At 41.7% G+C, this 15579-nt stretch overlaps 2 protein-coding genes across 7 annotated transcripts in view; both read left to right on the top strand.

Moving 5' to 3' along the window:
• LOC139592186 (transmembrane protease serine 11E-like) overlaps positions 1–5879 on the top strand; it is a 40445-nt gene extending 34566 nt beyond the window's left edge. The window contains exons 7-10 of the mRNA XM_071431718.1: positions 1386–1581; positions 2371–2630; positions 3368–3510; positions 4856–5879. Of these exons, the coding sequence (XP_071287819.1) occupies positions 1386–1581; positions 2371–2630; positions 3368–3510; positions 4856–5017 (761 nt within the window). The 3' untranslated portion in view covers positions 5018–5879. The remainder of the gene's footprint in view (positions 1–1385; positions 1582–2370; positions 2631–3367; positions 3511–4855) is intronic.
• Positions 5880–11255: 5376 nt separating this feature from the next.
• The window catches only part of UBA6 (ubiquitin like modifier activating enzyme 6), a 29368-nt gene continuing 25044 nt past the window's right edge, over positions 11256–15579 (top strand). Inside the window, exons 1-4 of one of the 6 annotated variants that reach the window (XM_071431716.1) lie at positions 11256–11390; positions 11605–11688; positions 13968–14030; positions 14903–14997. In XM_071431716.1, coding sequence (XP_071287817.1) covers positions 13990–14030; positions 14903–14997 — 136 coding nt within the window. In that variant the 5' untranslated portion in view covers positions 11256–11390; positions 11605–11688; positions 13968–13989. Of the gene's footprint in view, positions 11780–13967; positions 14031–14902; positions 14998–15579 lie in introns of all 6 variants that reach the window. The other 5 variants (XM_071431715.1, XM_071431714.1, XM_071431717.1 and 2 more) reach the window with 5 other exon arrangements.

Genomic DNA, 15579 nt, shown 5'->3' with positions numbered 1-15579 from the left:
GTTTTGAACATTGACTGCTCAGGTGGTTGATAGGATTGTGCAGTTTTAGGACCGGTTACCGAGGATTACAAAGAGCTTTCAGGAGGGAAAACTGTTCAGACAGTCTTGTGAACTATGGTATATTCTGAAGTTTGTCTTTTACACAAAACTTTTGGACAGGTTTCACTGATTTCCTTCATTTTGGTTTTAAATATCAGAAGAGGGCAGACTCTACACTGAGCTCACAAACTCCTCAATGTGGTGTAACTTTTCTTTCTTTTTCTAAACTTATGAACAACTTTCAGTCTGCTGTAGTATTCCTGCCACTTTTGACCATGAAGTACTGTTAGCATAATGTTGTGCAGATCCTAGCATGAAAGGGATGAGATAACACTCTCTGTGGCTCCAGTTTTTAACTTCTGAGGACTTCAAGGGCCCTGGGGCTGGCAGCTCCTCAGTGATGAATTACCAAGTTCTGTTTTGGCCCCCTCCCAGGTCACTGTCTGGGAGATAAGCCATGCAGCAATGGTTTGGGCTGTGTGATCACTATGCAAATAATTCTCATTCCTGTTTCTTTTTCAATTAATTGGGATAGTCCTGTGTGTCAACTTTCCTAATGTCTAGCTGAAATTGGGACCTGGATGAAAACTAGTGGGTCTTGGTCCAGGTAGGATGGATTTGATGCTGTTTGGATGGGAGAAGACGGCTGAAGTAGGTCTGTTCATTGAGGAAGTTTCTAAAGCTATACAGGAGCTTTGGCTGCTCCTGAATATCCTGAGTTTAATAGCTGAAACTATGGATATTTCAACTTCTCTCTGGGTTTGGATAAAGATGCTCATTTTGTGTCATGGATGCATACCATGCTGGAGGTATCCATGCCTTTTGTCATCTCTGGTTGGAGTAGTGTGATGCTCTTTGCTTGAAGTGCCTCTCCAGGTCCACTTGCAGACTGCAGTGATCAGTTGCCTGTCTCCAGGTGACATCTTGCTGATGTAATCTGTGTGCATGCATGGTAAAACCCCAGGACTTAGATCGTTCCCATTCCAGGTTTTGCCTTTTTCATATTTTATCCTATGAGAAATTACCTGAGACATTAAAGTTGGCAATGCCTCTTTTTGGGAATTGTCTTGGGTGCGTGGTGAAGGTTTTGATTCCTGAGTCAGGCTGCTCACACAGCTAAGCCTGAATGTTTGACCATCATGGCTTTCCATGATAGTCAGTTGTGCATGGGTTGTGCATGAGGAGCTCGGATTTGGGGGCACTGGTGGAAGCTATGTTTTCTTGTTGATGTCAATACATTTTTACAGAACATAGGTGGTGTGGAATTTTTCATATGTTTTCCACAGCCATTCGCAGGATTTCCTAAACAAAAGAATAGCTAATACTGTCTTTGTCCTTCCTGACAGTCTGTGGGTTACGGCAGAACAGATCAGTCAAGTCCATGACAAAATCCTCATCGCTGCGAATCGTCGGTGGATTGTCCTCTGCAGAGACCGGGGACTGGCCGTGGCAGGCCAGTCTGCAGTACAACAACATCCATCGCTGTGGTGCAACGCTCATCAGCAACACGTGGCTGGTGTCTGCAGCTCACTGCTTCAGAGAGTAAGTTCCCACCTTAGAATCTGCAGCAGAATGTGCCCCTTCTGTATCAAGTTGTGTGGTTTTGCAGATTTGCACCACACCCCTGACTCTTTCCCAGACAAACAATTTTGGAAGAGAAAAGTCAGAGTTAAGTAGGCCCATCAGCTGGATGTTTCAATGAGAAATTAAAGACTGGCCCTCAGGAGCAGAACTGGCAATTTAATGAGTAATAATCAATAGTCACTTGGCGTACTGACCAAAAAAGTGCAGAAAAGGCAAGGTGAGTGAAATGGTGGAGTATTTGTTTCCTGTTATATTTTACATTTCTTAAACAAATGCCTTCGTGTTACAATGGGGTTGCTGCCACTGCAGACTGCTACCAACAGCTACCATCCCATGTTCCTGCCCCTCTGCTCACCCATGCACTCCCAGCATTTTTTGTTTAAAGCATGGAATTGTGAAGCTGCAAGGTACTTTAAGATGGAACAGTTGGTGGAACAGATTATCAATGTGCAAAAAGAGTGAGGGAAATGAAGAGTTTACAGCAGAAGAGCTTTTGGATTTGATGACACCCTATGGCCACACAATGGTTAGATAAGGACAAGGAACAGGGGAGGAGTACAAGACTATGGCTGAGGATGGAATGCAGGAGTGCCCCCTTCTAGCAGCAGCCCACAGTTCTGTTGTGGAAAGTGATGGATGCCATAACTGTCTAGTAGGTAGCTAGCTTGAAGGAGTTTTACAGTACAAATTTAAAGTCCCAAACATATATTTGCAGCAAAATACTTATAGCACTCTTACCTTTTTCAGCATGACTCACCCTCAGAAGTGGACTGCTACTTTTGGAGCTCTTTTGAAGCCACCAAGCTTGAAGCGATCAGTCAAGACAATTATTATTCATGAGAAGTACCTGTACCCAGAGCACGACTACGACATTGCGTTAGTGCAGCTCTCCAAGCGCGTGGAGTTCACGAGCAGCATACACCGGGTCTGTCTGCCAGAGCCATCTCAGACCTTTCCCTACAATATTTACGCTGTCATCACAGGCTGGGGAGCTCTCACCAATGATGGTGAGTTCTGAGTCTGCCAGGTGACCTGCATGGGCCGTAAACAGCAGCTCTGAGTGAACTGATATGACTTCTGTAGCCTCATGCGATATTACAGCAAGCCTAGGTTTGTTTAGTTGTAGGCATCAGTTTCTTTTTCTAAAACTTGAGTGGATAAAGACAGAACTACAGTCCACTGGAGCAAAAAAAAAGAAGACTCTTCTGTTTTCCCAGCCTTTCCATTTTGTATTGTAAATTCTTAAGACACATAGTCCAGCCATGCATGTGTTTAATTTTGCCAGCACTAGTCAGAAGCTACAGATAACTGTGAGCTTTCAGGTAAATGTGCAGAGTGAGCTGTGAATTACCCAAGCTTACACTCTCACCAGACCACACTAAGAGTACATTTAGTAATGGAATCAAGATATCTTTATTTTGTATCATCTGCTCAAATTGCTAGGTAATTTGTGTTCCATGAAACATGGAATTTGTGTTATGGAACATGTGTAAAATATATGACTTTACACTTAAGGCACTGTGTACCATGTGATCATTACTTCAGTCTTAATGGTTCCTAAGTGAGTCTGTGATTCTATGTACTTTCTCCTTAAGAGCCTGACCTAGGCAGATCAACAAGCAAAACCCCCACATTAAACCAAGTCAAGCTGGTCCTCCATAAGAGGACATTAAACACTCCTCCTGTATATTAACTACTGCAAAGTAATTATGTTGATAAATACCCAAATTGTATTTTCTTTCAGGTCCAGCCCCAAATGCTCTTCAGGAGGCAACAGTGAAACTTATTGACTCAGATACTTGCAACAGAAAAGAAGTGTATGATGGGGACATAACACCTAGGATGTTGTGTGCGGGATACTTGGAAGGAGGAGTAGATGCTTGTCAGGTAATTGCAACTGAAAATTAGAAAGGAAAACTATTTTAATGCTGACTGCAGTATCTGGTTGACCACATCTTAATGGACAGTGTATTAGTCCTTTAAATAGGCTCCATTCGAACAGGAATTTAGGTGTAAAGTGAAATAGCATTTAGTACACATCATTTAGCACTAAATGCTGTTATACTAATTATGAGCTAAAAATTAAATGTCTTAAGTAGCTAACATCAGACATCTGTAGAGATGAGAAGGAAGAAGGTTAGGAATGTTAAGTTACCAGAAAAAATGGACTGTCACTCACTGAAATTAAATTCTGGCCTGGATCACATCATAACAAATCTGTTACAATGTGATCTTTGGTAACAGACTTGGCTCAGTGAAAGGAAAACTGTCTGAAACAAAGATAACTATAAGGAAGGTAGGTGTAAAAGAATGGGAAGGAAATATGCATGCTGTAGGTTTGCAAACATTTCAAGGAAATGCTTATGTTCAAAGAAAAATATTTCCATAGTGTTAACTTTTAAAAAAATAACTTCTATTTATGTTATTTTTAAACAATTTACTCTTAAAGTGCTGATTTAATACAGACTCTTCCCTTAATCCCAGTCCTACTGATTTTTGCACAAACTCCCTTCAGAGTAAGCCTGGGAAGCCCATTCCTCTGTTCCTGGCTCAGCACAGAAAAGACCTAAGCAGAAGGGTGCAACTGCTGTTTAGTTCAGTAAATAATTTTGGTGAAAGTTGGGGAATTTGGTCTGTTGTGTGAGGATTGCCTCTCAGTCTGTAAAGTTTCCAGTTTAATTATTATTACCATGTCATACTATTAACAGTATCAAATTTGAGCCTTGGAAAGTGGATAATACCTTAAGGAGATATCATCTAACTAGAAGACCAAGTTCTTGATCAAAGCTCAAAGCAAAAAGGAGCTCTAAGCTCATTTTTAAATGTTATTGCTGAAAGTGACTAAAATTGTTTATTTTAAGAATAGCAATTCCTATTAAAATGTGTTAAAAAAAAGGTTCATGCTCTCTTAGGTTGCTGCCTATACTGGTGTTTCCATACCCTGTACTAGGAAGAAGACAAGGCAGGTAGGAAGCAGTGTTATCACAAAACAGAACAGAAGCTTTTTGTTAGGTTTTTTTACCAAAACAGAGGTCAGGAGGTGGTCTGGCAAACAGGAAAATGCCACAGACTTCTGACTCAAGTTTCAGAAACAGCCTGGATTCTGCATAAATGGTTTCTCTTGAAATACTGCTTGTTAACTTCTCTTATAGGACAGGCACTCCTGTCTATGGAGAGAATTGTATTTTCTCTTCTGATCAATTAAATATTTTTCCCCCTCCTCTTTTTCTAGGGGGACTCTGGGGGACCACTGGTTACTCCAGACTCTAGACTGATGTGGTACCTCGTGGGAATAGTGAGCTGGGGAGATGAATGTGCCAAGCCAAATAAACCTGGAGTTTACACACGAGTGACTTATTTCCGTGACTGGATTACCACAAAAACAGGCATCTAATTCCAAAGTAAAAAATGGATTTAACTACATAGATTACATGTATCTCATATTTGTCTGTAATTCTGAAAGGTTATTTTTTAGTAGATATATTCCTATGTAATTTTGGTTGAAGCAACCTTAGTCCACAGCAAGCGCTATCTTTGCTGTCAGAGACACTAACCCCTTCTGAATTCATGCTAAATGTATGAAATTGTCTGCCTCATCTTCGAGCTGTGAAACTTTCTCCCTTACCAGAAATTATGAACTGGCATCATTAAAATTATGTTTAAAAGCTACCAATTTACCTGCTTTATAAATGCAAACATTTTCCAGTGGAAAAAAAAGGGAAAAAAAGAAATTTTTCTTCAGCCACGGGCAATTTTCCTCCTCCAATGAAGCAAATGCTGTCACAGCTGTGTTTCTAGCAAAGTGGACCCTTGATGATTATTCTTGTTACGGACTATCTTCTGCACTGACTCCAGCTGAGAAACTGGCTCACCTTACTCTGTGGCCTTGGTAACTAAAAGTGGATCAGCAGGACTGAGGTTAGGTCCTAGTTAAAGAAAAGGAGGATTTCTGTGCTTGCAGTAGGTTAGAAGGGGAAAGAGAAAAGCTTGATGTTCTTATTGCAAAGCACATTTTAAACAGGAATGTTTTTGTGGATTCTGTGAAGTTCAAGTTGCTTGAAGTTGCTATTGTGGAAGTGCTTCATCACAACATTGTGCTGCTACCTCTGTATCTGTTGTCTTCTAGATCTACTCTGTTCAACACATAGTATGCTTAAGATGCAGAAACACAAGCTCTACCCAAACTGGTTTTTTTTTTTTTTAAGTGTGCCCCCATGAACAATCTCACTAGAAATAAATATAGCATTTAAATTTGTTGTAAAGGAAAAAAAAAATTGCCACAAATGAACTGGGAACTACCTTTTTTGATGAAGAAACATTACGCTTTTCCAAGGGCGTGCCAGCCAGCCGAAACCATCTCACTGCAAAGCAAGTGATTACTGATACTTCACTGATGGATTCATCTCTGCCATGAATGAATATGATCCTGAATATGAATGCCTTATGAGGATGAAGAGTAATTTCATATTAAAGAACAGTCCCAATAAGAACTTCAGAGTAAATGCAATCCTTACACACTGGTTAAGCACTTTTCCTATTTCTGTGCACAACCTCTCATGGAGTGTTGGTGGAAGGAGGTCCTTTAGAGCCAAAGCCTTCAATGTGGGGATCCAAAATGTTACCTGTAGTTTTCAAAGGGCCAGTGGACTGCTTAGGCTCTGAATGCAGGACTCACAGGAGTCTGTATGAGACATGAATGAAACTGCAAGTCCCACAGCTGCACCAATATAGCTGAATATTCTGCTGAAGCATCCTGCCTTCCCCACTGCCCAGGACTGGATCTCTCCCCAGCCTTCCTACTGTGCAAGCTCTTCAATAATCAGCATCCCTGGGAATGAGATGCTTGGCATTTCTTGAAAACTCACACCCTGAATTACAAGTCTACATATGAATGGAAAAACCTATGTTTAAGGCTTGGTGGTGTAGGAGGGGTTGTCTTGTTATTGGGCTACTTCCAGTCATTCTGTATATCTTTTGGATTTTGGTAAAAGACAAGTTGCCTTATCTCAGAAAGAAATCTACCAAAGATTTTAGATTAGTTTTAGTTTTGACATAGTAGTACCTTTGCTCTGATTTTCCATGTCATTGTAAAAAGAAAAGGATCGTGGGAGTGTTAGGAGGATAGTTAGATGCAGCAAATCCATGTCCTTAATTTATTGATGAAGTTTGTAATTTATGCACTTTTGAGTTGCTGCTATTTTTCAATTAAGAATTTACTCCAGGCAGGGTTCAGTTACAAAACAGAAACTTCATGGAGCTTTGAATTAGATAACCTGAACACACGGTTTTCTTCTAGTGCTTAAGTGCCCCTTTTTCAAAGGCATCCTTTGGGGGGGGGGGGGGGGAAATGTTACATCTAGTTTTTTGTGGCTCTTATTGGTTTGAGGGTGAAAATCATGAGAAGTGTCCTTTACAATCAGCTGATGAATTGTGATTGAAAATAAACAGGAGTTCACTTTCATAGACAGCTAAAGCTTTGTTTTGCACTTAAATCTCTTTTTGCATAGCAAATGGAGGGGCAACAATAAGGAGGTGAGGCCCAGATCCAGCCCCTAGAAACTGGTTCCTACCTCACACAGCAAGTGGCATGTAAATGCAATACCTTTAAAATGAGAAAGGCAGCCTGTATTTCAGATTTTCTCATGAGTGGCTAAATAGCCAAGAGGTGTGTGGGAGAATGTCTACCTTACTCAGGGAGTCCTGAGCCAGCCAGATGCACTTTTCATAAACTTTTTAGCAAACTGTCTGGCCTGGGTTTGTCTTATATTCCATGTCAGTGTTTTATTTATGATGACTCTGTTTGTTTTCTGCCTTAGAGTAAAACAATGAGGCCACTGTGTGATTAAAGAAAAGGTTTTTAAAAGCCTTTTATTATTGTTGATGTTAAGATTTAGCAAGGATTTAAACAAAATAAAGGCAACATGTTTCATAACATTAAATGTATTTAAAAACAACTGATCTTTTTCTGTCCTTTTTTTTTGCACAATAATAAGCTAAACTTTGAATATGATGCAAAATAGACTTATCTTCCTTATTTTATATAAACCTATTCTAAAACTACAGTTTGCTGTCCATTCCCTGTCCTAGGAATCATTTTGTTATTAATGGTGGTTTAACTTTACATGTGTTTCAGCGAAGACAAGGTAAGACATTTGCTTTTCTAAAATACTCAGAGTTTCAGTTAAGACAGTACTATGCAAATTTGAGAACATATCTGAAGCTTCATTCAAGGATTCACCACCTTGCTTCTGCCCTTGGAAAAAACCCGTGTGTGACGTTCCATCCCTGCAAACTGGCTATGGGGAGCTCTCTGCTGCTAGCACCAATTCTGAGATTTCCCAGGTAGATTTAAAGCATCAAGAAATGTGTTCCAAACCTCTGGTTATTCCAATTGAGTTGTCCGGGGCTTTCTCAATGCTAATTTTCAGCTTGGAGCCGAAATAGGAAAGAAAGAAGAGGCTGATTGCACAAGGCCTAATCTTGTGAGGAGGTCTGGTTGAATGACATCAATCTGTCATCAGGATTTCTTATGTAAGTAAAGCTTGTAGAAAATCCCATTCTGTAGCTGCTATTCCTGTTAACAAATTAGATGAGCCGAGAGCCAAAAGTCATTATTTAACCCAATGAATGTTTTATCTGGCAACTTGCAGCCTGTGCTGCAGATTCACAGGCATGGAAAAGCTGGCTCTTCCTTTGGAAATACATTCATACACATCTCAGTGTGAAATCAGCTTAGGTAATTGGTGCCCTCGTTTATCTGGAATTATCAACATTATTAGCATGGTTTCTAGGAAGGTGTCACTTGCTAGAGCAGCTCTAAGTGGCGAGGTCCTTCGGCCCATCCTGCTTTTTAAATATGCCCTTTTAAATATGCCATCAAAACACTCCTACACAGCATGGGCTGCCAAAAAGAGGAGACAAAGCCTTGCTGGTCAGCACCTTGCTCCTGCAAGAGCTGAGGGCAAGCCATAGCCTATGGAAGGACGTTTGGAAACTTACTGAAAGATGTTCTTGTAGATTTATGGTAACTTCTGGACAGGCCTGTGTGCTAAACTGAACTGTGTTTGCCTTAGTATTTTAAAATAACACATTTTTAGGGAAAAACTACAAGAGTTTTGTCTGCTAATTTGCTTATTAACTAAATCAATCAGGGAAAAAAAAATCTATGTCCCCAAATCTCCACTACAAAGTCCCCACTAAGAATGTGAAATTGCACCTGTAAACCAGGAAATTAAAGCCTAAAATATCCAAGTGGCTTGGATTTTCCCAGCAGATGGCAAGGAGATTTACAGCTACTTCAGCTCCAGCTCCATTTGAAAATACTGTCTCTAAAGAGTGTCTTCAGTACCCTGATGCAGAATGAATCTACAGTGGTACACATAAAATGAAGCTGCAGAGATTTGGGACATGAATAGGCTCAAATCTGGAGGTGGTGATGTTCTCCTGGCCACAGCCTCATCCCACTTACTGCTTCAGCAAGTCTGTAAACTGACAGCTCTGCTTCCTACCTAAAAGCTATAGCTGACTTTAACATGATGCAAATAAGGAGCTGGGATTTCCTTTAAAATTAATTTATTTAACCAAATTGACTAAAATTTTAATGCCATATGTAGTTTTTAAGAAGAATACTATGGAGGAAAAAAGTCAAATGACTCCAGATGTTTCAAATTTCGCAGTCTTAGAAAGGTTAGGGAAAACCTGTATGATTTTTGATTTGGTACCATCAGCCTATAGAGTTCCTGAGTACACCTGCTAATTGATGCATTTGGGAACTTGTTTCTTTGGCTGCTGGGGTAAACAGAATCTTTTTATTGCATTTCTTTGTGGCATTTTATCTTAGAAGGTCCACATTCATGGTTTCGCCAATTGTTAGTGTTTGCCTCCTTACTGTTAAAGGGTTACATGAGAATTAACTGGATGTTGCTGTTTCTCCACTTAGGGAAAAGGCTTGTCAGTATTTGCTGTGACTATGCAAAATCTATTTCATGTGAGATGACTGTATCAAAGTGGACTGGGTCTTGAAAAATGTAATGACCTGGACACAAAGACAGTAGGTAGCAGATTCTTTAAATTATTATTTTCATAACACTTTTGATGGGTAAGTGCTTGAAAATAAGAATGGTTAGGTTAACCTTGAAAAAAAAAGGTTAATTTTTAAGGAAAGAAACCACAAATATAACGGTAAAAATCACCGACAAGACAAAAAATGATGCAAGTGACAAAACTGAAGCTGACTTTTTTTGGTGTCTTTAAACTCTTCTTCATCCCCCTCCCACCTTTTGTCACTGGGACTCCTGTTAATTCCATTCATTAGATACATGCACTGCTCTTTGAAATTACTTTGTTGAAATAATGAAAGTAATTCTTCCATGTTCTGGTTTTTATGTATTATGTGAAAAAGCTACAAAGCAAATACTAGCTTTACTGGTAAAGGTTGCAGTTGACATCCAGAACGGCTTTCTCCGATTATCCCATCTCGCTTTTCCATTCGACATTCCAGACTTCTAGTGGCCTCTAGCGGCTCTCTGAAATTTGCCCACATCTCCAATTATTTCTGCGTGAAACCAGGAGTATAGCATGCAAGAGCCTTCACCCTGATCCTGCCGAAGCACAGCCCACGTTTGAACGAAGACAGCGTTGTCCAGCTGCTCTTAATCTTTGTTAATTAAGTACAAAGGCTGTGTGCGCTCTTGGATTGAGGTGTAAACCTTGAGGGTTGCTAGAATTCTGTTAAAAGAAATGCCAAAATAATGTACTGGATGCTCTCAATGAGCACAAAACTCGGGTCTTCTTGCCCTTACAAGTTTCCCTTACGTGGCTGGTCTGTGTGGATTTTTTTAAAGTTATAAATACTTAAAATACAAGGTGACTATTCTATATTCACTGTATGCAGAGACACTTTTGAGTGCTTGTATCCCTCCCATTCTAGACAAGATGTGCTAATGGCATCAAGATTGATTTAAAGTTCTCTCATCTACTCCAGTGATCGGGATAACAAAAGGGAATGCAAGGTTCAAGGTGAAGGGAGATTAAACTGGATGATGGGAAGGTGGGCTGTGCTAGGATCTTAATCAAGAGTCTGGGAAATGGGAAAGAAGATACTGATGGGAAGAGATGTTCGTTTTACGGGGGTGGTGTGGAGTTGATGGTGGAGGCAGCGCAGTGGCTGCCTCTTTCTTGTTTAATCACCACCAAAACAAGAGGAAAGGTTTCCACAAGCCTATATACCATCCGGCATGGGCCGTACTTTGGTTTTGGTAACTCTTTGCCAAATCTGCTCTGCGGCCTTGGCTACCATCTCGTATTCCGCAGTTAGTTCCCTAGACCCTTTCGATGAAGTTCCGCGTGGTTAGTGCGATAGGTGACATCTGCTGGTGCTCTCCTGCCAGATACACAGGCAGGTACCGCAGGAGCAGGGCCCGGGAGCGCCCTTCATCGCCTGAACTGGTCATGTTTGAACCTAAGGAGGATTTATTGATTTTTTTATTCTTAACGGCACGGTGTGGTACTTTCCGGGCAGAAAATGGCGAAAAGCTCAATGGCTTAAGCGGCTCCAGCCGGGCAGTGGGTTCGCAGCCGCTTCCGCTGCCGAGTCGCGGCGGTCCCGCCTCCTCAGGGCGGCACCGGCCTGGCCCGGCCCCTCATGTCGGCGCAGGCGGGGAAGTGCCGCGGCACCGGCGCTGCCGCTTCCCACCCCTTTCCTGCCTCTTCCCCCGCTGCCGCCGGCTGCGCTTGGGCCTGGATCGCCACGCCAGGGCCGCCGCGGGGTGAGGAGAGCGGGCGGCGGCGGGGCCGGGGCCGCGGGGGCGGGCGGGCGGCAGTGCCCAGCGCCGCGGGAGCGTCCCGGGAGCGGCGAGTGCAGGCTGCCGCCGCCAGGCTCTGCTGCGGTCGGGGCGGTTCTGAGGCAGCCCGTGGGCTCTGCCGGGGCTCCCCGCTGCAGATCCGAGGTGCCGGTGTTCCCGCATTGGCCCGGCTGGGCAGGAACTGGGTTTGAGCCTCCTCTGTCTCTCCCGCCGACTGAACAGGGAGCCTGCATCGCCTGGGATCAGCCGCTGGAAGCTCCGGGTAGGTGGGATGAGTCCAGGCCTCCTGCGTGCCATCCCGGCGTGCTGAACAGCGAGTAGTGAACGCTGCTTCAGCCTGCGCTGACTCGGAGGTGAGAGCACTGTGAAACCAGCACACCGCTACAGCTCCTGTGCTTTTGCTGTTCTTCAGAGCATCTCAGTCCGTCCTGGTAACATGTAGCTTCTCGGTTTGTCCCTGGGTTATGTCGTGCAAGCAGCTGAGGCTTTAAAAAATGAAGAACATTACTTCTGACGTTAAAACTGACTGTTGGCTTTTAAAAGGAAACAGACAAGTGTGTAAATGTTAAGCCTCTGGTAAGAACTAGGACATAATGTTAAAATGACTTTTTTACATGCATTTCTTTGAAACAGATTCAATACCGGTGGAACAAAAGTGAGAAATAACTTGGATGCAGAAATACATTAACCGAGTTTGTGCTATAGTCGCTTGACCATAGTGTCACTAAATCCTTGTGGAAGGAGGTGTTTTGCTCTGCCTGATGGGTGCACTGGCAGCATCTCAGTGCTGTAACTATGACTGTAGGAGGAGAATGGGGTAATGAAAAGTATATTAAAAGAGCCACTGTCAAATGAGTCTGTGTGAAACAGGTGCTGAGTTCCTCTTGCCAGTTGATCACACGTCCTAGTTGTTTACAAAAGACTGTTTGGGAGGGCATAGAGGTTGAGATGTTAGCAACCACAGCAGTGGAAGCTGAGCATTTTTATCCAGGTGTGGATCACCTTCCCTATCTTAGTACTGCAATCCTTTTATGTGGTGTAGTGCCAGAGTGGCAGTGCTGTTTGTGGAGGCTGGTTGAGGAGCAGAACAGCTCTGGTCTGAGATGGCTTGCTTTGAAGGGCATCTCCAGTCTGGGGTGTCAGGCAGTGGCTGAAATGAAGGCCCTTATTTAAGCAGGGACTGAAGCACCTGTGACTGTAAGGTGTGGTGTGTTGCACTCTGCCTGGAGACCTGGCTCTAGTAAAATGGTCATTGCTTGTCTTCAGCCCGTGTGGTGTCAAGGGCATGGGAGCTGCTCTGAAGTGGCTGGTGGTGTGGGCTGTGGTGGAGCTGCCTCATGCTGACTGCCTTGAGTGCTCGCTGGAGTGCAGGAGTTAATATCCACGTGGTGGAGGAGCTTTGTGGATGAGATTTGTGGCCTGTGTCCAATGTAACTCTGTCCCTTGCAGTGCTATTTCAGCACTTTCTAAAAACCAAAAGGATGAATTTTGGGTCAGAATGTTGCAGTCTCCACATAGTGACAGACTGCAGGTACCATACTTGTGAAATGTTAAAATGTTTGCCAGAGTCACCTGAACAGTGAATAGGAATTATATTTTGGGCAGGTTTGGAAGCTATTTTAGAGTATATCTGTGCTCTCCAAAAAAAAATGTCCTTAGTATGTCTGGGCCCTTCCTTTTCAGTCTCAGGAAAGAGGGTTGTCAGCAATTGTGTAGTTCCAAGGCAGTTTGTAGAAAGCTGAAATGAGATATGTGACCCAGAACATCAGTTCCTATCACTACTACAAAAGTACACAGAGGGTCTATTTTGGTCATACCGTGTTTGGTGGCAGTCACCTGCCAGGTTCAGAAAGCACCAGTTCCCAACGTGCATAAGTAAGAAACAAGGTCCTAGGGGCAGCTTGTTCCTAATCCTGGTGCTTAGTTATCACCAACTTAACAATGAGAACATCCTTGTTAATGGCCAAAGGCCTTAATAGCAAAGATTATGTGTTTTCTTACAGTCCTATCAAACTGTCTAACTGCATGTTTTAATTGAATGTTGCAGTAATTCAGATCTTTGGGTGTTGGTTTCTTCAGTTAGCTGAAACACTTGTTTCTTAAGGGTTTTGAATTAACATAGAAATAATGCAGCATAAATGCCTATTTCTAGCCATTCAGTGATCTTCTATCTTCTTTTCAAAAAAACTCACTGATCAGATGGATGCAAGTTGATCAGCTTGGAGCTCTTAATGTAAAAAGTAGTTGTTCTTTCAGTAAATCTAACTGTGACAAATATAATAAGTAAGTGTTGCATTTCCTCAGTGGGGAAATTAATGTCGGTTTGTATTTTGAAAGTATTTATTGGAGATTTGTGGGTTTTTTTCTTCTGGCTGGTGTGTGTTTTCCTTATCCATGTGCTGTGATGTTCTGATTCCTGTGTAACATCAGTTTTTTATTTTTCAGTTCCTTTAATGAAGAACTGAGTGGGACAGGGAGGAGGTGCCAGCTGTGAAATTGCATCTGGCATAACCAGCTCATTTCTTTTTGTATCCCTTCTAGTGTAAACAGATCACATTGAATCATGGCAGCAGACTCTATGGAAATTGATGATGCTTTGTATAGGTAAGATTGATTTTTAACCATTGTTTCCTGACTTTTCAGGAACACTTACATTTACATGCAGTAATGTTACAATTTCATTCGTCCCTCAGCCTTTGCTGTGCTTCTCTGTCCTCATCATCAATATCTGTTACCCTTCAGACCTCAGGGTGTTGGATTTGAGGGTTTTTTGTAGATTAAAAAAAATATTTATTTTGGTTTAATTTTGTTTTAATTTGTTAGCTGGGAATGTATTGAGATCACTTGGCATGGTAATTGTTCAGAAAGTCTCTACTGGGACAAATGATATCCCTGTAAAAGCATGGTGGGATGAAAATCTTCTTTCTATATCAAAAAAAAAAAAAAAAAGATTATATGCAGAACAAATAAGGCTTCTTTTTAATTCAGTGCAATACTCCTGGTGTTGTGTCACTTTACTTTTTGGTAGTAGCCTCATGAAAGTTGTTCTTTTCCTTGATGAAAAAGGTGATGATTAGAATGGTATAAGTTTAATTTTACAGATGGATGTTAGGACTCTCCCAGATTTCAGGATCTGACTACAAAAGCTGTGTCACCCTCTGTTCTGAAGATTTCTGACAACAGAGAAATTCTTTTGTATGCATGTGTCTTCAATAGTTAATTCCAAAAGTTTTGTTTATCCTGAAGAAGTTTTGCACTGATTTAAAATTATAACTTTATTTATTTTCTCTAAAACCTGCCACTGACAAGGTCTGACTAAATGCATTTCACTGTATGCATTGTGAGTGCAAATCTTATATTTGATTGACAAAAATTTCAATTTTGAAGAAGTTTTTTAATGACTGGGAATTCCTGACTTGCTTGAATATGCTCTTGACTTTGTATCTTGTTTTGATCTGAATTTGTCTTTGCTGTAGTCGCCAGAGGTATGTTCTTGGAGACACAGCAATGCAGAAGATGGCTCAGTCCCACGTGTTCCTGAGTGGTATAGGTGGCCTTGGGGTGGAGATTGGTAAGTTAGGTAGCATTTGTCTAAAAAGACAAGTGTGTGTAAACATACTGTCCCAGAATACTAGTAAACCTTAAATTTAAATATAATAAGCATGTCTGAACTGTCTGAGTGAATTTATGTGTGCATGAGGCATATTACTAACATTGCAGATGCAGGAAAGATCCTGGATTAAGTTCTCATTTTACTAGAACAACATTTCAAATTTTACTTTTGAAATGTGCTTCCATGAGCTAGATTGCTGTACCCAAATCCTGTGTCCTGAGTGAAGGTTTAGGATAGGTAGTCCAAGTTACTCTTTTAGGCATCAGTATCAATGAATGTATTGTGGGAATAGCTATAGCCCAGATTTTTCCCATGTATGAAATGGGAGAGTGTGTGGGGAGAACAGAGCTGTTTGGTGAAAATGTATAACTGCCCTGATACAAGAGACTCCTTTACAATTTCCCTTACTCCTCATGAGCAAAATGATTTTGTTTTGGCTGGTTCATGCCTGGGGTGTTACTCCTTCAGTTGCCTCTAGTGGTTCCCTGCACCAGATGCCAGAACAGTTATGGGGTTTTGCAGTTTGTTGTCAGTACTATC

The sequence above is a fragment of the Agelaius tricolor genome, unplaced genomic scaffold (assembly GCF_023055355.1).
Source record: "Agelaius tricolor isolate 1412-34295 unplaced genomic scaffold, bAgeTri1.0.p SCAF_8, whole genome shotgun sequence".
Lineage (NCBI taxonomy): Eukaryota > Metazoa > Chordata > Aves > Passeriformes > Icteridae > Agelaius > Agelaius tricolor.
This window is presented reverse-complemented; position numbering and strand designations above follow the sequence as displayed.